At 37.1% G+C, this 22,658-nt stretch overlaps 1 protein-coding gene across 2 annotated transcripts; it reads right to left on the reverse strand.

Annotated features, from left to right (window-relative positions):
* Nucleotides 1-213: 213 nt before the first annotated feature.
* Gprk1 (G protein-coupled receptor kinase 1) lies at nt 214-21,531 on the reverse strand. 2 transcript variants are annotated; one of them, XM_072909020.1, is made up of 15 exons: nt 20,459-21,531; nt 5,247-5,323; nt 4,394-4,467; nt 4,182-4,283; nt 3,977-4,051; nt 3,833-3,894; nt 3,702-3,753; nt 3,421-3,612; nt 3,013-3,320; nt 2,751-2,925; nt 2,192-2,569; nt 2,057-2,111; nt 1,836-1,984; nt 1,575-1,667; nt 214-1,273 (listed from the first exon to the last, which is right to left on the reverse strand). In XM_072909020.1, exons 1-15 carry the CDS (start codon nt 20,569-20,571, stop codon nt 1,115-1,117), a joined length of 2,064 nt encoding a protein of 687 aa, XP_072765121.1. In that variant the 5' UTR covers nt 20,572-21,531; the 3' UTR covers nt 214-1,114. The 2 variants fall into 2 exon arrangements, with proteins under 2 accessions (XP_072765121.1, XP_072765122.1); XM_072909021.1 differs by lacking the exons at nt 4,394-4,467; nt 20,459-21,531 and having other exon boundaries at nt 5,247-5,325.
* Nucleotides 21,532-22,658: the final 1,127 nt, after the last annotated feature.

The raw sequence follows: 22,658 nt of genomic DNA on the forward strand, positions 1-22,658 counted from the left end.
AATGGAGATCACAAATACTTACTCGCGCCTTTAGCGTTGATCTACTGACACAAGATGTAGGACGAAAGAAAGCTCTTCTCATCTACGTTCATCGCACATTTTATTGCCAGAGCGGACTCGCGTATATCCACTCGAGCGTACACATGTTGCTTGTATATTTCGGTATTCGATTCTTTTGGCTAATATACAAACGAGTTTTCTTATTCTTTTCTCTCTCTCTCTCTCTCTCTCTCTCTCTCTCTTTCTCTCTCTCTCATTCTCTCGCACTTAACAACATAATAAATAATGGGTCACTTTTGTTTCATCGTAAGGACAATATATAAAACCAGTGTCTCTTTTTCTCTCTGTATTATTAAATAAATTAAGTAAACGAGCGGTACGACGAAACGTAAAAAAAATAAGAGCACGGGATCGCGTATAGAGTACTAGATTATAATAATATACTACCGGATGTGGTGTGTCTCGTGTGTCCGCGTGTTATCTGTTAATTTTTGTTCGTCGCTCGGTCGGTCGCTAGTCGCTACGTCACATATTGCACATACAACTAATGTACAAATATAACGAGATGCCTACGTGTCCGCGCCAGTGACCAGAAGGAGCCGCGATTAAGTATACGTGTACGTGTGTGTGTCATGTGTGGATGTGTATGTATATATATATATGTGTGTGTGTGTGTGTGTATTTGTTGTATGGGCACGCGCGCTTTATCCTCGTGGCCCTGGGAGAAACGTACGCACGATACTACTTGGCTAGAGTCTCTATAATACACAGCGCAGCGCTATCCGCCATATAACGGGATTTTTTTGGGACGTTCCGTTTGTGATCGAGATGTGTCAAGAGAGGAATTTTTATCCGCTTGTTTTTCTTTCTTTTTATTAATATGCTGCAGCGAAAAATTGAGAGCGAGCTTTTGGAGGACGAGGCACTACGAGTGCGTTTTTATCACCGACACTATTCCACGAGAAACGCTCCTCTCGCTCTACTTAAATCTCTTCATTCATTGCCACTCTCCTCAACCATTCGTTTAGTATAAAAAAAGTTGCTGCTGTCGCTGCTGCGGGGCAGTGGGACTGGAGTATGTTGGTGCGACGTTGCACGTGACGGCGACGATGGGCTAGTTGCCGTTTGTGGATCGCTGCGTCGCCGGGATTACGGCGTCCCGTTCAGTCCCGTAGATCTTACCTGCTTTCCTCGCCATATTGCCGAGCATCTCCATTGAGCATTTGTGAGCCGATCTTAACGAGAGCGCCCATTCCTTTAAGCTTATTTCATCCTACAAGTTAATTATTGTTAGTGTTTAAACTATTTGACAATTGAGTGAATTAAAGAGAGAAAAAGAGAGAGAGTTTCAATTCTCTGTTCAATAATCTTAAATTTTTTTCTTGATTTTTTAAAACAATACATTAGGGCCTCTTTCTTCGTTAAAATTTTTCTCATACTCAAATTTTAAATTAAAACATTTTCATCTCAAACTGTTTGAACAATTAGATCATATGAATTATTCATCTTTTTTGTATGAGATATATAACTTGTATTTTTTCACAAATAAAGATATTGAAAATAAATCCACTTACGGCATTTGTAAGTACGATCTTTGCATCCCTTGTACGCATAACGATGCACTGTTCTCCCTTTACAAGTTGCAAATCCGCCCCGACTTCCTCGACCTGAAGACATTGTAAACAATGTAAACTGTTATTTCTTGCAAGTAGAGCAAAATGAATAAAATAAAAGATATAATTGTTAAGTAAGCACTGATATATCTGCAATTACTATTTTAATTTCATAATTTTATTCCACTCTTTTGCCTTTCTTATATTCCTATGTAAACTTACTTGATCGAGAAACACGAGCTCGGGCTTAGTCGCAGATTCTGGATGTAACTCTAACCGATTTGGATAAAGTTTCGCGTAACGCGTTTGCCATGCGCTCGCAAATGGACCTCCTAATTTTTTTATATAACCGTGTAATATACAGTCCGAACCTGTAAATAATCGACATTGTATCAGTTAGAGTTTCATCTAAATTTTAATATACAGATACACAACGCAGTTACCTTTTTCATCCGTATCAAACCGTTGCTTTTGTTTCGCTTTTTTCTTATTTTCCAACTGTCAAGAAAATAAAGTGGAGTCGGTTACTAAACAATAACGATGAAAAAATATTACGAACAATTAAGGGGCTCTTTTACCTTATCCGCTTCGTTATTGATTGTCTCGAACACAGTCTCGGCTACTTCAGCCTGCCATCTTTCGGAGATGACTAAAGGAAAGTTTTTGTACAGATCTTGATCCGCCTCCGTCAGTTTGATTCCCTTCGTGTCTTCCTCATCGAAGGAACCGATGTCAAAGGCATCTGCGGCATTTACTTCGCCGCGTGGCGGTATTAAGGGTGGCGTATACTTTTGCAGATACACCTGCTGCCAATCGATACCACTGAAAAACGGGTGCGCCTTTAACTCGTCCGTGCCGTTGCCGCGACAGCCGAGTCTGGTGTTAACATCTCGTTGTAGCAGACCTTCCAACAGCGATCGTAACTCTCGCGAAAACGTCTCTGGTAATTCAACGTTCTGCAAACGATTAAAAAAGATTGTTCGAATCTTCAATTATGCCTTTTCAAGAGAGATCTTTATCGAAATCGCTCAATGAATTACATAAACAATCCAAAAAAAAATCATATATCTTTTTATAAAAAATTTTATTGATTTAATATGGCTGCGATGAAATGTCAAAAGTCTCAGAGCGACTCACCATGGTCAGTGTCATACGGTCTATCTCGTGTTTGTCCTTGGTTTTGTGTTGCCTGAACGGACTGTGACCCTTCAACAGCTTGTACAGCATACAACCGAAAGAGAACCAGTCTGCGCTGGAATCGTATGCGGTGCCCTTCGAAAGTACCTCAGGCGCCATATATCCGTGCGTGCCACTGTTACAAGACAGGAGGCGGCTAGAGCGATGCGTTACACTCGTCGAAAAGTTTAATCGCGCTTCAGCAGCACAGTATTATACGTACACGCTCGCGTGTGGCTTCTTCTTCGAGAAATCGCATGCCAGTCCCAGATCCGATATCCTGACGTGACCGTGCTCGTCCAGCAATATATTCGCGGGTTTCAGATCACGGTAGACAATGTACCTGCGATGCATATGTTCCAAGCCGAGGATCACCTCCGCGGCGTAAAACTTCATTTCCGGCTCGTTGAAGACTCCGTGTTGACTTAAGTGGTAATGCAAATCGCCGCCATTCATCAGATCCAGGATGAAGCATAGCTTGTCGGCCGTATGAAACGCGTACGTCATACACACTATGAACGGACAATCTACCTGCAGCGACAATATTTTACGTTTCGCTATTATCGCTTATGATTTATCGTAAAGGTATTTTCATTCGAGAAAAAAATAAACAAAAAAAAAAATCACTCACTCCGGTGCTGACTAGCGAGAGCATTATCCTCTCGTTAAGAGCTAACGTTTCACCCTGTTTCATCTTAATGCGCTTTTTATCCAAGCATTTCATGGCGTACATCTTGCCGGTGTCCGCTTTCCGGCAACCGTATACCTCGCCGAAGCCGCCTCTGCCTATTATTCGATGCACGCTGAAGTCGTTCATCGTCAACTATAATTTCCATTAAATAATTTAATATACAATGTTAGGAATATTATCCTTGAAAAAAAAAAAAAATAATAATAATTCAAGAAATATACCTGGATATTCAACTCTAAGTTTTTCCACTGGCAAAAACGTGTGTATTTGTCGCTATAAAAAAATCATGTATAATTTATTCATTATAAATCTCAGCGTGATTGATTGATATATCGTTAAAGTATTGTTGTACCTTTCCAGAAATTTCTGAAACGGTTCCCCTCGCAGATGGTTAAAAATCTCCTCGATGTACGGCTACAAATAGAAAAAGATTTCGTGAAATATCGATACGTATGCGCAATCGCGTAGATAAGGGCTACGGGAGACAATGACCTACCTCGAACAAGTTAACTGGGACTTCATTCTTCATGAGATACTTGTGCACGTGAGATACCGCCTCTTGTGAATATTCCTGCAAGAAATACATAGAGAGAGAGACGTCGTTATATATCTCAGAATTCCAGATAAAATGTTTTTTTCCCGCGGTATCTCCAGAGGAAACAAATGTGAATGTTCGACGCTCGATGCCGTACTATACTCACGTGAGAATGCGCCAACAATTCCTTCATAATGTAATTGTCATAGATCTCTCTGGCAAGTTTTCTCCTGTCTTCCGGACATTCGAGCTTCTCGTACGCTTTGATCTAAAATGCATAAATAAGCGGTTCCTTTACGCACTTGTCTAAGCGATCTACGATGTATATGCGACGCTACTGAAATTTAATTAAATAGTGTGCGGGCTAAAAACACGAACCTCTTCGTAAAACCTAAGTTGCGGAATCGGTTCCTCCGCTACAGTCTCGCAGAAGTCTTTGAATAAAAGGTAACCTGGAAGTATATGTGGAGTTTGCTTGATATCGGCGAATATTATAATATTGTCACAACTCACTACATTGACGCTATTTTCACGAAAAGTAGAGATAATTCACGATAGAGGCAAATGTGTGAATCCATACAAGTTGGCACGGTTCTGCTAAAAAGAAGAAATTTTTTTTCCAGGTCATCTCAGGATAGCGATCAATTCATACATTTCATTCTGCGCGCGACGGGAAAAATCGAATATATTTATTAAATCATCATACTCGGGATTATTTTGTGCGCTGAAAATCTATTCGATATTCAAATGTACAAAATGTATTAAAATAATGCTTTACAAATAGTATGTTAACTCGATTAAAACGAGACTGTCAATTATCCCGAGGATATCTTCATTAAATTTTTTACGCGGACGAATATTTAGATTTGCATTTTCGTTGATAATTTTTCAAATTCACCATGCGAAATAATAATAAGTTGCGAGAATTATTCCGTACAAATATAAATTACGACTAATTATCTGTGAAGAATATATGCACGCATCTCGCATAGTTGGATCGATCGAAGAGAATATGCCAATATCTAAAATAGTATTATATGCCGAAGCTATTGTATATTGTCGAACACAGATAGAAACGTTTATTGGGAGGAAGTTATCCTTGTTATATAAACTCGACGAATTTGATCTAAATCTAAGCATCCCTTTGTCTTTGATCTCGTCAAAAAGCGAAGGTCAAATCGCGAATGGCGATGGATTAAAGGATGGAATATTGAAGCAGGAGCTTACTCACCTAACATTTGATTAAATATTTTGTCGAAGTTTACTTCGTTATTCTTCTCCAGATATCTGTGCATAACGCTTCTAACGCTGAAACAGAAAAAAAAATGATTTTATAATTAATAAATAGTTTTAGTATTTTCTAGATTAACATCTAGATTAACATCTTCTCTCTCTTCCTTTGAACAACTAATAAAAGTACGACAATAAAAATATAGGCAATACGGAAAATAATTACAAAAACTATAAACTAAATTAAATACATCCAAATGATAAAAGTTTAAACTAAATGAATAATAAAAATTAAAAAAAAAATAAAAGAAAAATTATAAAACAAAAGTAAAACACAATGTGCTTATAAAAGTATTTTAAACTTTAAAATAAAAAATGTAAAGCATTTAAATTATCGTTCGTACATTTTCGAATACTCTTTCGAATAAAAAATAATGAAAGTAAAGTGTGAAAGAAAAGAGATATTTTTTTTCCATCAATTACTTATGTAAGATTATCATCTCAACCGAGCTTTGATAGGAAATTGTGCTGTAGAAAAAAAAAAGCGAAAGAAAGAAGAAAACTTTGAGTTTACTTCTTTGTTAGTTTACTCTTTTCCAAAATATTACATCTCTTCATAATTAGGGTTAAATTCTGATATAAAGAAGAATTTTTTCTTTAATTAAAGGTAAATATATAAACTGAACAACAAACAGCGAATGCAAATTTTCGTTATTGAAGTTCGGAAGATGTTTACGCTATAATGAAATGCAAACGGAATGTTCGTTAACGTTCAATTCGTTCCTAAAGTGGTACGTTAAAGAAAGTTTCAAATGAATTTAGTTTTGCGCGTTTGCTTGTGTATACTACTTTTATAGAGACGTTGCCGACCAATCATGTTTACACGCACCGGCATAAATGGTGTCCGTCGGTAAATGTGTATGTACGTACGTGTATGACAACCGAGAGCGTCACATACACATGCAGCGCGTACGTACGTGTCACTTGAAGCGCGGCGGAGTTCATGCAGCGGAGGAGAAAAAAGTGGGAGGCAATTCGATGTTGCATCCTTAGCGCAAGCCGCACGATCGAGAGAGAAAGCATGACAAGACGTGATGCCGATTAGTGGTGTCCTGTAGCACTGCCTCACTCACTCTACGCTTGAATGCAGGAGGAATGAGCGAGAGAGCTATAGGACACCGCGTTGTCTCTATATGCGTCTCGTTCGCTCTCGCGCTTATGTCATGCTTTCTTTTTTATTCTTTCAAGAAACGTGGCTGAACTCTGCGCATCGAATGCCGGCATTCGTAAAATTATAATTATATTATATTAATATTAGAAGTTCGGTTTCACATATATCAAAAAAATATGATTATTCTAATTAAATATTAATTTATTTATGATTGCGTATTTTTTTTTCTATTTATGTAAAAAAATTTGCTAAAAAATATATATATACATGTATCATTATGAGTAATTTTGAGATTCACTAGAACAGTAATTGTAAACTTGCATCCGTTTGTAATTAAATTTATAATTACTTATAAATAAACGTGTAGAAATGATAATTCGTGATATAAAATATTTTTCGTAATTGTATTATTACAAAACTCAAATTTTAAATTCCCGATAAAAAATTTCTTATGTATAGTTATACAGAATTGAATATTATTATACAGGATTCAACACAATTGTGTAAAAATATGTATAATTATTATAGATGACACCGTATAAAACGTTACGTATATTTATATATAAATGGATTGATAGCTACAATTAGAATTATGTATATGTAAGCTTATACATACTTATACACAATGCCTGCAACATTTTATTTATAATTATTAATAATTATATATAATCATATATAAAATGGACAAATTTCGTATATAAATTTGTATAATTAGATACGACTATTTTTGTCTGATTATATATAAAAATTTTTTACCGGGTTTATAACACAATATCGATATCTGATCGAATTCATGGTTTGTTACAAATGAACCAACGAGCATTTAACTGTAAATTTACAATACTTATATAAAAATGTAACTAATTTAGGGAAGATAACGTTATGCTGCGTAATATTACAAAAATTTAGATATCTTCATAAAAAAGTTTTTTAAATATTAATGATTAAATTATACATATATTAATATTAAATATTAATTTAAAGTAAATTAAAAACTCTATTTATTTTCTCTCTTTTTTTATTTATTTTCATAAATACATATATATATATATTTTTACATATAATTATATATAAAATATAAAATAAAAAAAAAAAATATATATATATATATATATATATAGAGAGAGAGAGAGAGAATTTATATATAAAAAATAATACGAATAAAATAATTACGAATGCCGGCATTCGATGCGCAGAGTTCAGCCACGTTTCTTGAAAGAATAAAAAAGAAAGCATGATATAAGCGCGAGAGCGAACGAGACGCATATAGAGACAACGCGGTGTCCTACAGCTCTCTCGCTCATTCCTCCTGCATTCAAGCGTAGAGTGAGTGAGGCAGTGCTACAGGACACCACTAATCGGCATCACGTCTTGTCATGCTTTCTCTCTCGATCGTGCGGCTTGCGCTAAGGATGCAACATCGAATTGCCTCCCACTTTTTTCTCCTCCGCTGCATGAACTCCGCCACGCTTCAAGTGACACGTACGTACGCGCTGCATGTGTATGTGACGCTCTCGGTTGTCATACACGTACGTACATACACATTTACCGACGGACACCATTTATGCCGGTGCGTGTACATCGCTTTGCAATGTTGCATTCGCTATTAAATGTGTTTTTTTTTCTTTATACAAAGTGTTTAGCGTAATTTCGCATGATTTTTGAAACGCTTCTGACAGTTTAAAGGAAAGTTTTTTAAAGTGAATTTTTATCTGCTTCATGCAAGCTACCATCACATGTAATAAAAAAAGTTAAAAAAAAAAAAAAATTTTTTTTATTAAAAAATTAATGTTACCTTGAATTTTTTAAATGGAAGCCCCTATTTTTATTACATATTCTTGTAGCCCTTCTTGAAATTTTTTTAAAATTACTGTTCAAAAATTTTCACACTATACATTTTCCTTTTGGTCGTTTCAAAGTTGTTGAGTTTTTTATATTAAGATATCACTTTTTTTTTACTGTCAAACAGGAAAAAACTGTTCATTATATAGCCTATTACATTTTTTGTTCAGCAGGTCATAGGCTACAGCATATGAGAAAAGTTGAAACGTATAATAAGTTCAAAGTTAGATAATAAACAGTTTTTTTATGTTTGACTGGCTTACACCCAATGATATCTTATCGTAAAAAACTCGATAACTTGGAAATGGCTAACTCAAAGTGAATAAAATTATAGTATTTTGAAAAGGCCTAAAGAAAAGGCTGTAAGAATATGTAATAAAAATTGAAAGGTTTTATTTAAAAAATTCAAGATGACATTGATTTTTTATTTAAAAAAAATGTTTTATTGCATAAAGTATATAAAAACTCACTTTATAAACTTTCTTTAAAGCTGGAAGCTGTCAAATATCACGCGAACCGTTACAGCGAACATCTGTATAAATAATATTTGGCGAGAGAAAGAGATATTTTTTCATTTAGAACGGATATTTTTTTTTTTTTTTTCAAAGATTTCGCTCCAAAGAATTCCGGAGATTCTGGGTCAACACTGAGACAGACTGATAATCCTGATCAGTTATTCCATCAAACGCTGCTGTCGACGATAAACTTATCAAAGATGTGCTCGGTATTTCATGAAGGATATATTAGCGTGCTCGGTGATCCGAAATCTCCATACGTTTCGCCGCACCTATATCACGCCACAAAATTGATCAATATGTAAAACGGTAGAGTTATGGCTTGTCGTGTCACATCAATATAGCGATTTACGAGTTTACATGAACGCGAATGCTCTGTCGCGCTCGAATAATAAAACGCTGCTACGTAATACCGTGCCGAGATAGATAATAGCCAATTATTTGACAAAATATATACAGTGTTTTTATCTTTTTCTTCTCCAGTTATTCACTAATGATTCATGGCGTACACGTAAGCGGAAAGTACGTAGGTGTGGATTTTATTCTGATACGAAGGCGCTAATTAAAATCGCTTTGATTATCCTATTTTCTCACGTATCGCTGCTCTTTGATGTATATATGATAAAATATTAAAATGGATAATCAATTGTCATAAATACTTCGTTAGTTGAGCGATCGCGTCTGCTGGATAGCCAATTTGAAAGATTTACGATGACCTTTCATTTGTAAACGATGAAATTTCTTTTTTTTATACTCTGATCATATTTCACAGACCATTACAGATATATATATATATATATATATATATATATATATATATATATATATATATATATATGTGTATATATACATGTACTCATTAAGTGTATATTATATACCTATACATATTATATATTGTACATATACCTCTATATTATGGTAGATTGGTCCAACTTTTACTAAAGTGCGATCAACTTTCATAACGTCAGATACTCATGGATATCGACTGCCATGGATTTCTTTTTTTTTCTTTTTTTTTTTTTTACGAGAGAAACTCTCATTACGGTAAAAATAAAATAAGTACTGATATTGCACCATACAATTTCTTTTTTTTTTAAACTTACAAACTATTTTTGTACTCTTTTTCACTTAATGTGATGCCTGCGTTTTCATACTTTACAAGTTAAAAATTAAATAAATAATACATGAGAGTTAGTCTCATTGAATCTTCCATATGTTTATCTGTCAGACTGTAACGTTGAAAAGTTTTAGTCATCTTGAAATAAGAAAAAACTGCTTTACATAAATATGTAAAATCAAAACAGCAGAGTAAAGCATTTTATTGCATGTTCTTCTCTAAATTGTAAGAATCACGACCGATTGGTTGAGTAGGTTTGCATTATGCGATATGATAATTTTTGTCGACCGATGCACGAGTAATTTGTTATTATTAATTTTGGATGATTAATTTTGAATTATTTTAGGTATAATTGCAACGTCATGCGCTTCAGCGTTTATGCAAATCGATAAAATAAATAATACCAGAGTTACAATTAGTAGTATCAAATCAAATTGAACATCAAATCGCAATCAAATTAAACTACTATCATCGCCATCATCGCGGTCAATTGCTTCGCAATGAATGCATTGCGAGGCAACTTGTAACTGCAAATGGCAATTGTTATTTTAGTCAAACAGCCAAAGTGGCTGGGCAATTTCAAACTCGACACTCGACACTCGACTTTGCTCTGAAAAACAACATTCTTGTGATAACGAGAGATAATCATCAATGACTTTTACAGAGATAATGTTTTATCACCTCCCTTTAGGGAATATATAAAGGTTAAAAGGAAGTTTCTCAAAAAGACTTCTAGAAGGCCATTTACTTTGTGGAAAAATTATAATCGAATAACGTAAGTCAGATAAAATACTTAAGTCAACGTTAAAAATTAATATTCTTTAAAATACGAGAAAATAAAACATTTTATCGAACGTTTTCTGCAAGAAAATTCATTGTTCATTCCAAAATATTTAGTTTAGCGTGGAAACAATCACTAACATTAAGGCTTATTACTAAAAATTTCCTGTATAAAACTTTTGTCAAAAAATCTAATTCCATCACAACATTTTCAAATATCTTATATCAATTTTATTAATCTTCAATAATTAATCGTATTATCATCGTCTCTCGGTCGACCGTCTGTTCGGCTGGATTTTACAACGCCTTTTTATTTGGTGAGCGAATAATTAAGTTCGCCGTGTTCCATCTACACAGTGTATCACTTATTTACGCAATATCGCCTCAGGGACTGGTCACCATAGAGATACCAGGGGCACTAAATTATACAAGTTATCAGAGTCGCCGGTTAGATGTGATCGGCTCGGCAGCGGTCGGGCTTTTAATTTCACGCAATCGTGCAATATTAAAGCACCAAGCGTTTTTCGAAACTCTCCAAGAGTTACTATGCAAAATGACTACTTATAAAACAAATATTAAAATTTATTCTCTCGAACGCATCTCGCGCTACGCCATGGACTTTTATTTTCGCGCTGACGTAAAAGCATTTTATTATTTATATTATCCTTTACTAGTTCTTTAATAGTCGCGCGATTATTCATTGCTAAATTTGTATCGCAATTTATTCGCATGTCATTACGGAAATGACTAGAAGAGTAGCCGAGAAATTTTGAAGTATTTCGAGACGAGGTAACGCGCGAATTACGTGATCCGGGAGCGATCTCACGTAAGCGTTTAATTTTTCGATCTTTAGTTTATAGTAAAATCTAATCTGGTCAACGAACCGTTGGAAAAAAAGGATAGCTTTCCTCTTCGTGAAACGCTGCCATAAATCTGGCGGAGCTTAATATCGTTCGCTTCCAGTTCCTCGTCTCTGTACAGTTTATCGTACGACGACAAATTCGACGAGAGAAAAAACATTGAGGGGAATGAATGAAGAAGCGACGAATGCTTGCCAGAGACGAGAGTCTTCGGGGTCGTCGACTTTGACATTTGCGTGCTCCACCCTTGTTAAATACACACGAATTTAGGAAGAATCATTTGATATTCTATCGCTGACATTCTCCGAGCACGAAGAAATAAAGATACAGAAATATCTTTGAATATCAATGAAATATACGTTTTCTGTAACCAATTAAAATTAAAATAAAAAGAGAAGGGTAAAAAAATATGCGAATAAACCGCATCCTTGGCATTTTAGAAAAAATGTTCTCGCACAGCTGTTGTAAATAGAATGACGAAATAAAAGGCACGGAAGAAATTAAGCAATAGAGTTCAAGGATAAACGCCTGGCAAAGTCCACTTTGGATCAATTTTTGATACATAGTCATAGGATATGAATTAATTCTCGGTGATGGAACAAAAGCGGGGGAGGGGGAGAGGTAGTGAATGAGCTTTGCAACCGAACAAAATAAATCCTCGTGTTTCTGAACGATTGGTTGGAACATCGCCAGCCATCGCGTACGATAGTGTGTTATATGTATGTACAGTAATGGCAGACTTTTATTCACTCGATCATGTCGCGATTGACGCAGTGAATCTGAAATCGTGCACAATATTATGCGATTATGGAAAAAGCGGCAGTTATATGTAAATCCGTCCGTATGGAATCCATATAGTTAATTGATTCGAAGCATTGATCCGGCACAGAAAAAAAAAAAAAAAAAAAAAAAAGAAACCTATGGTAAAAAATTACCGAAGAAGAAAATAAAAACACGGCAGACTTTCCTGTTGCTAATTAAATATAACTAAATATGATGACTAAATATGAGGACTCCAAGTTATTTTTCAACTTGAAAACGATCCGGACCTCAAATCAATGAATCTTCGATTCAGTATTTATAGTTGTCATTTGAATTTAAACTCGAGAATGTATCGCAACGTACGTCAGAGTATAAAGTTCCGCATACCTATCTTGAGACGCAACGGGCGATTCGATGATCGTAAAATTATCTTAGCATTTGTCTCATTTTAGTTCTTCTTCATTTCATCGCGAAAAGACTCTAAATGTTATACCGATTTGATTAGCTTAATCGTTATTGCCGATACTCTGCGATAATGTAGCGTAAAAACGCAGGATATCAAACGGCCAGGAGATTACATGTCCCTCGATTAGTACGCAATTGGATTTTAAGCGGCAAAGTCAGCAGACCGAGCAGTTTACGTCGAAAATACGGCGCCAAGACCGCATAAACCGCGCCCCGCTTGGCGTATTTCTGTTCGCGCCCCAAAAATCAACCAAAATCTTTCGCGCGCGTCGCAATAAACGTATCTCTAGAGGCAGAAGAAGTTTATTGAAACGGAGAGATTACTCGCGTCGTTCTCAGTTGCTAATGCAACTAGCTACCCGGTCAGTAAAGCCTGGCTGCTTCAACATATACATCATGTGTATACACCCTTGTTGACTTATTTCTATAAAATACACATTCAAAATGCAAATACATTCGCCCGTCGATTAAAAATAGGCCTTATTTCTGCCGTTACTGAAATTTTCAGTGATTAGCAACGTTTAAGAGAAACGATACATCGTTAACGCTCGACGAAAATACTCCTCCATTAAGCCAATTGATTTACGTTACGCAATGAATTAAGCAATGACGTTTGACCTTTTGTGTGCGCAGACAGGAATATTTAATATGTAATTCCTATAATGTGAAAAAAAAAAAAAAAAAAATAAAATAAAAATAAAAAAAACGACGTTGTTTTTCTCGCGAGAGACTCATTTATCATATCGAGAAAAAATGACTCGAAAAATAATAAAAGAAAGACAAGAGATATACTCTCCTTTATCGGCTTAAAATTCGATGAAACGTCATTTATCCTCGTATTGCATAATGCGATCCGGCCGCAGTCGAGCGCGGAAAGTGCATCGCGGCCCGACTATCAATCATTCCTAAAGTTATGCTCTGCATCAGGGATTAAAACCACGAATGCAGTTAAAGCGCGTAAACAAGCGACGATACGAAGGTATAGCGTTATAGCGAGGGGACGTAGATCGGAATTTCCATCAGCCAATGTCCATTTCCATCGATCGCTACTATCGTATTCCGCGAGCAATTTGACGACGAGAAAATTACACTTTGCCCGTAAAAGCGGCTTCGGATTAACGAAGGGCGCTCGTGCGCGTGTATCCTTTTAGGCTCGCGTCGGCAAAGCGGACGAATCCGCTCTTACACCGGGGTTTCTGGGGCTTCAATCGCTCTCTCTCTTTGGCCTCCATTCCCCACCTTTCTCTTCGCTTGATTGCGATCTCTTCTTTTTTTTTTTTTTTCTTTCTTTCTTCTTTTTTTCCTACCGTGAATAGGGGTAGTTTCGTGGCTACCATTCAACGCGTCTGAACGCACGTTGCAGTGTCGATAAAAGACGGTAATTAATGTATGTAGCGCCGACGGTATCCTACTATTTACGATGACAGTTATGTGCGCGAACACGACGTATATCGTAACGTGATGGAGACACGTGACATATCTCAATTGTACGCCTGTCAAGAATGCCCTTTCTCGAGAGCGCAAATCGTCGCAATCGCGTTTCGAATACCTATTCACTTTTATTTATCATACTTTAATATTATTTACTTCATTTATCGACATTTGACGTTCCGTTTCTCTTTTCGCTGGTTGGCAAAATTTCATTTTATGGATAAAATCCAATGGTATTTTCCGGGAAAAAAAAAAAATTCTTTTTTATTAAAAATACTAAGATAACTAGAAAATATTTTATCAATATTTATCAATTAAGAAAATGTTTTCCAATTTAAGCTTTTCGCGGAAATAAAATTTATAATAAATTAGAAATTGACGTAGGAAATAAATTAGTTTATTAGAAAATGTTAAACAGTAAACGCGAACTAGATGTATGTATATTGATAAATATTGTTAATTTTATTACTATTACACTTTTTCATTAAACTGGAAATTAATATAAAATTTAGTAACATTTATATCTCGAAAGTTTTTGCTTCGAAAACTTTTATATAGTAAATTTGAATTAAAAAAGGATTTTATTATTATATTGATTTAATTTTTTTAAATTTTTTAAATAACGGTTAGTATTAATCACAGCAAAAATAAATTTTTTACATAAAGTTGTATAAATATATTTCAGTATTACATATTAGTTATTTTTATAACTCTTTTGCCAGTTTATAAGGTCCGGGAGAAGTAAAAACCGGAATTTACCAGGATTTTTTCCACTCAATGGTCTTTTTCCGACCAACCCTGCTTTTCGCTAATGATGCAAATAAAATGTTTATTATATGAACCTTCATGCTAATTATATTCGTATTTTCAAAGTTTTTAGCGAGTAAGTAATAAAAGTTTTTCATTTTGGCAATATGATAAAACATAAAAAGTTGGAAAATATCGTTAGAGTCATAAAGGAGAAAATGACTCCTCCGGGCATCAAATGTCACTCGGACATAATTATTTAATCTAGCGAGAGCTCGTCACGAAAGTTTGCGATAGCGCACGTGACTCCTGTCTTTATCTTTCTCTCTTTCTTTCTCGCGAAACTTTATTTCGTTTATTTATTCTCCTAAATTCGTTTTTATACAGCAAACCAGACGTTTTTACAGCGACACAAGAGTAACGAGAGATACGTGTATTTGTCCGGCTCGCTGATTACTACTTTTAATTACATCTGGGACCGCTGCTTCCTCGATATATGTCCTTTCTGAAAGGCTACAGCTGCCTTTTCCTATTATATTTGTTCAGAGTTATATTTCCTTCAGCGCGAAAAAGGGATAGTATAGTTGTCCGTTTGGAATATCGAGAGTAGAACACGAACGAATGGCCCAGTATTTTATCGATTCCACCTGAGCCAATCAACGATTAATCGATCCCGTCCAACGACACTGACGGATAATGTCAATACCGTCTCGCCTTTGAATCCTCGTGAAAGAGAGCTGTACTTATCAATGCGCTAAAAAAAAATCTATTTAAAAATACATATATAATTAAGAAACAGACATGAGAAAAAAAACACACACATATATATATATATATATATATATATATATATATATATACCTACACCATTCTAAATGTCTGGCGAGTGGCGGATTAACATGACGATATAGAGCTACATTAATAATCTCGTGAACTAATACGCTTATGACTCGCTCCGTCGTAATAATCCGAGGATTTATGAGAAGTCGTTTTGCGAATAAGAAGATTCTGAAGAGAGGGAGGCATCTCGAGAGGCGCCGGCACGTCGACAACTTGAGAGAAGAGGAAACTAAACGAGAATAACGCACGTCGCACGAGAGAGAAATAGAGAAAGACAGAGTAAACTTTACCGAGCGTCAATAGTAGCGATGATTCGACTATTTGTGGACTGAAACAAAGTATACACTTCGTTTCGTACATATTGCAGCACTCACAACGATACGTCCGTCGTTCCATCGTTTTGCGATTAAATTTATCATTGCTGTAATAAAGAACGATTCGATTGTTGGTAAAAAAAAAAAAATCTGACGTTTCGCTTTACGGATGAGGAGCGAGCGAGAAAGGAGGAAAGAAAAATACGAAGAAGACAAATAGTTTACATTCGCCCTGTATATATCTCTCCGTCAGCTCTCTATACGTATATTTTTCCTATAGGCGTGCTAGGAAATTTGCCATTTGCTTCTGACATACCGGGAATTGCGGTAAGATATCGAAACGTTGTACGCTTGTTTCGCACGTTTCACGTGAAGAGTAAGAGACGGTAAAGCGTCGGTTAATTAAACTCGAAAATTGAGTTGTTCCAAGCTTCTACTATATTAGACTGGCGGCACAGTACGTGCCGTATCGCGATATCGCATCATACTTTATAGTCCAAGGATGTATAGCACGCACGAAAGTGCTGTCCCTCGTGTCGTTAAAACATCAACATTCGCGAAATGTCGAACATAAAAGCTAAGCGCTAGTATAACAATGAAAGGTCAATTTTCCAACAAATCCGATCAAGTTTTGTCTTGAATTTTCCTTCTCTCACTTGACTGATTATATCTGTCACGCGACAGATGTTTGAAAAATTTATTTATATATATTTATCTATATTTTGGAGAAACGAATACATAGAAATATAATTGAATAAAAGGTTAAAGATCTTGCGTAAATCGTAAATTATACGTGATATATTATTTGTTTTATAGATTCTATAGGTTGCTGGCGCAGCTTGTAATTTACCAAGTTAATGATCAATCAATCTCGCAGGCTCTAGATTTTTTTCTCCCCTTTCGGAATCTTATTTTACGCGACGTGGCGCGATCCCTCGTGCGAGGTTCGTAAGAGCGCGAAAAAGGGATAGTTATCGTGCTTCCAGATGCGCGTTCACGCATTTTTAACTTGGCGGCCGCGTGAAGGTGCGAGGGTACGCTACGTGTCACCGCTCGCGCATTAATGCTGTGATGAATAATCTGACCGTCGTTGCTATGTATGCGATTTTTTTTCATTAGCTAACACTGAACGAGAGGAGAGGCTGCGACGTCGCAGCCTCTCCGTTGACAGCGCGTTAACGTTGACTTATACCGGATTTACAGTCGACGTAACGGTCGACTGGGTCGATGTGACAAGTCGAGTATACTCGACCAGTGTCAACGCTTTTAGTCGGGGTTAATTTTAGTCTAATATTAGTCGACTAAGCTTCTCAGCGATTACTACGCTACATAAACTAAGCATATGACCTGGTTACAGTTTATTTGAGAAAAAAAAGACCGTCGGCATTGTGTGTCCCCATTCGGTCGCTCAAACTCGCCGTCGAATGATTTTTTATCACGTGTGCGATTTTTCCTTTCTAATAACGTCAACGTATATCGATTTGACAGGTCGCGGTTAGATAGCGAAATCCCACCGCGTCTTGCGATCGCGAAATTTGGGCGCGAAAGAGTGCCGGGGCCGGTGCTTTTTATTTGTATTTATTTCTTGTATAGTAATTTGTGTTCTCGATGATGAGTAATACAAATTAGCCGCGTTCGTAATGTTATAAAGCGTTACAAAAATAATGAGCTAAAAACAACTCGCGCACTCTGACATTTTCTAAAATGCATCCTTCGAGGTCGGATCTGATCCCGCTATAATAACCGAAGGTTGAAGAAAATCGGAAACATTTTTTTTATGCGCGTAACCGTAGTAAACCAAAGAAAAATTGCATTTTTTTTTTATCGTAGATCGATCCGCATATTTTTCAATGACGTTCGATATTACGATCCCTGTGACGTTTTATAATTTATTTATTACATTACGCGATCGCTCAGAAACGGATGCACGAACTCTACGGAAATAAATTTCGTTGTTTTAACCACATAGAAATGATATCGATGGTGCGTAACTTGTCCACCGTACACTGTGTGTGTATTACGTTTTCTTTTATACCGTCGTAGAAAATTTATTTCCCTTATATTGACAATCAATTTCAATCCGACCTTTGCGTTGACGTAAGGACGAGATTATGTTCAACTGTCATATGAGAGCCACACAAGTATAGCCCGTGTATTTTTCCGATCGTAGATAGACAGAAAGATATGTATATACAGAATACGGGAGGTTGCACAACATCTCTAGATATAGATGTGTATTTGACAGCGCAATCAAACGTCTATAAACGCGATTAATTACGCCGCTACCGCTCGGTGTCGATGGCTTTGAAGGAATTGCCCAGGATCGATTACGCTCCGAGAACTTTGCTCCTGGCCGAATACAGTTTAGCGAACTTTCATGTAAGAGAGATATATGCTGCCAGAATAATCGATACTCTTTCTACGAAGCTACTCAACGACGGGGTGAATTTCCGTTTGCGTGTACGTTGTGTAATTGAAACGAGAGTATATTCGGCGAAAGAGACGTCTCACATTCAAAATCCTTTAAGATTATCGACTTCTAAAGCTTCGCTGAAGACGGACATGGTAGTGTAATCCGATATTCAGCACCGCCATTCATTCACGCACCAAGTTCGGTGCGCCAAATACGTATTCCGACACTAACAAGGAACTGACTGGCTGACTGACTGACAAAACTATTACATTGATTCTATTTTAATCTGGAGAATAAATGACATCATTTAATGGAAGGAAAGAAATTAAAAATAAAACCATTAACGTGGTTTATTTTTAAAAATTCTTCCGCTCTTTCAAAACCACAGCAGTTTGATTTTGAGCTGTCAAATGCTTGTTTGCTTACGTTCAAAAGTTAAATTTCTTCCGCAATGTTTAAGAACCATATCTTTGTTTACACAATTAATTGCACGCTTTAAATGCTTCATATTCTCACGAAGAAGACGGATGAAAACGAATTACAAAATGTTCTTTTAAATGAATACCGGACATTAACGCACCCGAGTGTACAGATATTTTCTTTACAAAGATTAAGGATTAAAAAAAAAAAAAAAAAAAAAAAAAAAAAAAAGTAATTGAAATGTTCCGACGAGAAAAGAAAATCAAATTTATTGGATTTTTAAACTTGGATTAAAAGTTTAACCAACGGGGCTTTGGTATATAAGTATATTTTCTTTAAAGTTTCGTAATTTATAGAATTTCTCGAGCTTCTTGTAATATTTTTAATGCCACTTTGTAGAGATATATACATTTTTAGTGACTGCATAAAAGAAAATAACCAACACAGCTAAAGAAGATGTACGTTGCCTCGTGAAAATTCTTAGCCTCGACTATCAAGCCCTACCCTTTATGTCGTTTGAACACGCAGTTTTGCCTTATTCAGTATTTCGACGTGCACGTGAAACGTTCGCTTGGCAAATCGCCAGCAAAAACGACGCCTGCTACCGAGTCGACTTATTTTCACGAGGCGAAAGCTTTGCTAATATCCGTAGTTTGCGGACCAAAAATAACGCCAACAGTGTAAACATTAGCAAATTATAATCGATGCAAAGTATCGAACGATGATATGAGAAACCGTTGAGAAACAAACGACCTTCCGCTTTTCGGATGAATAAAGAGAGAGAGAGAGAGAAGAGAGAGAGAGAGAGAAAGTGGAATTGTGATCGATCGAACAAAATTTATTCCATCCCGGGAATTTAATCTTTCCAAGATAAACCAAGATTTAACATGCGAGCATATATCTTGTGTGCCTTATATATTTGTGTATGAAGATTGACTGGGAATATCGGTATCTCTTTATGATGAGAGATCCGAGATAGATTCGTCGGTCAATCAAAGGGAGATGTTTTAACGTCAAAACATCTCACGCGAGACGGACAACGTAATTGATTTCCGAGATTTATCGATTCTCTAATAAATATACGTGAGAAGCCGATTATTTCGTCGACATCCTGGAAAATTCGCATGATCCTCAAGCCTATGACGACCTATCGAAAGAATTAGAAATAAATTCGCTCGTCGACTCTCGCACGGTATCGCACGGCTGTTTGTAAACATTTTTTGCCCGCCAAAAATTCGCGAAAATCGGACGACGCGAGGAGAGGGGAAGCGGACGACTGACAAAGAGACGTCGGTTTAAACGTCGTCACGAGGGAGACGTATGACGTATCGTCAACGACGGTGATAAAGGAAGAAAAGTACAGGGAAAATAGAGGCGGAAGAGGGAGAGAAGGGAGGGGCAGGAAATGGGGAGAGGTCCTCCGGCGGACGGGCGGTCGGTCGCCACCGCCGTCCGCCTCCTTCTCTCCTCGTATCGAACCGCACGCACCGCGCACCGCGGCCGGAAATCGCGGAGTAAGGCGAGTTGTTTGTGTACCTAGGATCCGGCAGAATAATCTTCTTGCTGGCACGGGCGGCCGGCGTGCACTTGCTCTTCTCCATGGCCATCAGGTAGCTGACATCCGCCAGCACCGCCTCGAGGTCCGCCATTTTCCTCGGCGATCCTTTCGTCGATGGGTTGTCGCGCCAACACACGATGATCACCCCTTCCTCGTCCAACAGAGTCCTGCCTGCCTCCTCTTCTCTTTCTCCTTCCTCTCCTCCCGCGTCCAGCACACGCAGCCGAGAGAGCCAGCCGCTTCGCTCTGCCACGGGCGGTGCTCCGCCGTGTGTTTCTCACTGCCGCATATTTTTAGCGTAACACCGACGACGACGATGACGACGATGACGGCGACGGCGACGACGACGACGGCGGCGAGGATAGCATTCCGTGCGGATCCAACGAACGCGCCTCGAGAGAGCCCCGTTTAATTGACTTGACAGATCCGACCCTTAATTGACAGATGAACGTCGATCGACGAGTAATATCGTGACTACGGCTGAGTAAGCACAACACCGATTAAGGTTAGTGTTGTGGCAAGGACAACACGACGCTTCGGAGGACGATGCTCTCTTCCTCTCTCTTCCTCTCTCTCTCTCTCTCTCTATCTTTTGCGCTTCTCCCTCCGTCGCCTCGTCCCGTACTCTCTTTTTTTCTTTTTCGCTTATCCTCTCGAGATGCGCGACGATATTCCTCGGTTCCCTCTTTACAACATCCGCTTCTCACACGTACGAGACTACGCGTCGCGACGAAACTGGCCTCTTTTTGGCCGCGCGAGCTCCCATTTTAACGTAACGCGACGCGACGCGACGCGACGCGACGCGCCGCGACGTACCGTTCCTCTTGTCACGCCCGTGTAGGCGATCGACGTCGTCCCTCAACTACGCAGAGCGATGTTCGAGGTTAATGACGTATCGGGGTGATCGGACGCGCGCATTCACTCCGCGACGAGAGGCGCAAAAATTTCACACGTTACAAACGCAATAGGCGCACTGACAAAAAAAAAAACAACCAGATCGACCGCAAGCTCACGACTGCTCGCCCGACAATCGACGACTCGCGACTCGTTACTCCGTGTTTGCTCGCGTCCCAATTGACCGAGCGCCTCTCGCGGAGCAGCCGGCAACTCGCTGGTCGGTAAAACAGGTCCGATCGATAAAATAGTTCGCGACACCCGTAAGAGATTTATGTCGGTAAGATAGGCCTTCTGTAATCATTTCTTGCGGCTATTGTAGAAGAAAAAAAATGTCGTGGCAGATATTAATAATTTATAAACGTACAAATTTGCATATGACTCACGAGTGCTTATCATGAGTAATTATCATATTTTATTTTAATTAAATAACGAAATATTCTTACGTCACGTATGAAAATTATTTTTTCAATAATTAGTATTGTAGAGAATTTTTACTTATTGTTAAATAATAACACGCACTTTTTTTTATTTATTTATGTAATTTGCCGCTATTTGAAATTTCATTAAATGCGCGTTTCCACACATCCTATATCCGTATAATAAGGAAATGGCTTTCATTTATACGGGCCAATGATACCGGCGTCATTATTCATCGGAAACGATGGAATCGATTTAAAATTGATCGAATCGATTGCGCTCATTGTAGCACATGCCATTCAAACTTTACAATCGTTTACAGACTATAATATCACAAAGGCAATCGTGTGACACGCAATTTTCAATTGCTAGACATTTAAAAAAGTTTTAAAAATATATATTAGAATGATAAGACATGAACAAGAGCTGAAGAAAGAGAAATAATTGAAAATAAAATAAGGTAGAACAAAAAATAGTTAAAAGAATAATTTTATATAAAATAAAAGACAGAGAGAAAAAGAGAGAGAAAAGCATATATAAAATATAATCTAGTAGTGATTGTAATATAACACGAGTTATAATAGCAATTTAATGAATGTATAATGTAATTTAGCTCCTTCATTATTCTAAAAATACTATTAATTTTCATGAATTGGAATATTGCAGAATTCTTTTGTTCTATTTATTTCGCAACAAATATATTGCGACAAATACACTTATTTATGTAAGACCATCATACCCGCAGCTCAAAACTTACATGCTATAAACCCACAAATCAAAGATTTCACTTATATTTAGTAATAAGCATATGTAGTGACATAACGAGTGATAATAATAAAAGTGAAGCAAATGCTATTAGTTTAA

The sequence above is a fragment of the Anoplolepis gracilipes genome, chromosome 17, assembly GCF_047496725.1.
Source record: "Anoplolepis gracilipes chromosome 17, ASM4749672v1, whole genome shotgun sequence".
NCBI lineage: Eukaryota > Metazoa > Arthropoda > Insecta > Hymenoptera > Formicidae > Anoplolepis > Anoplolepis gracilipes.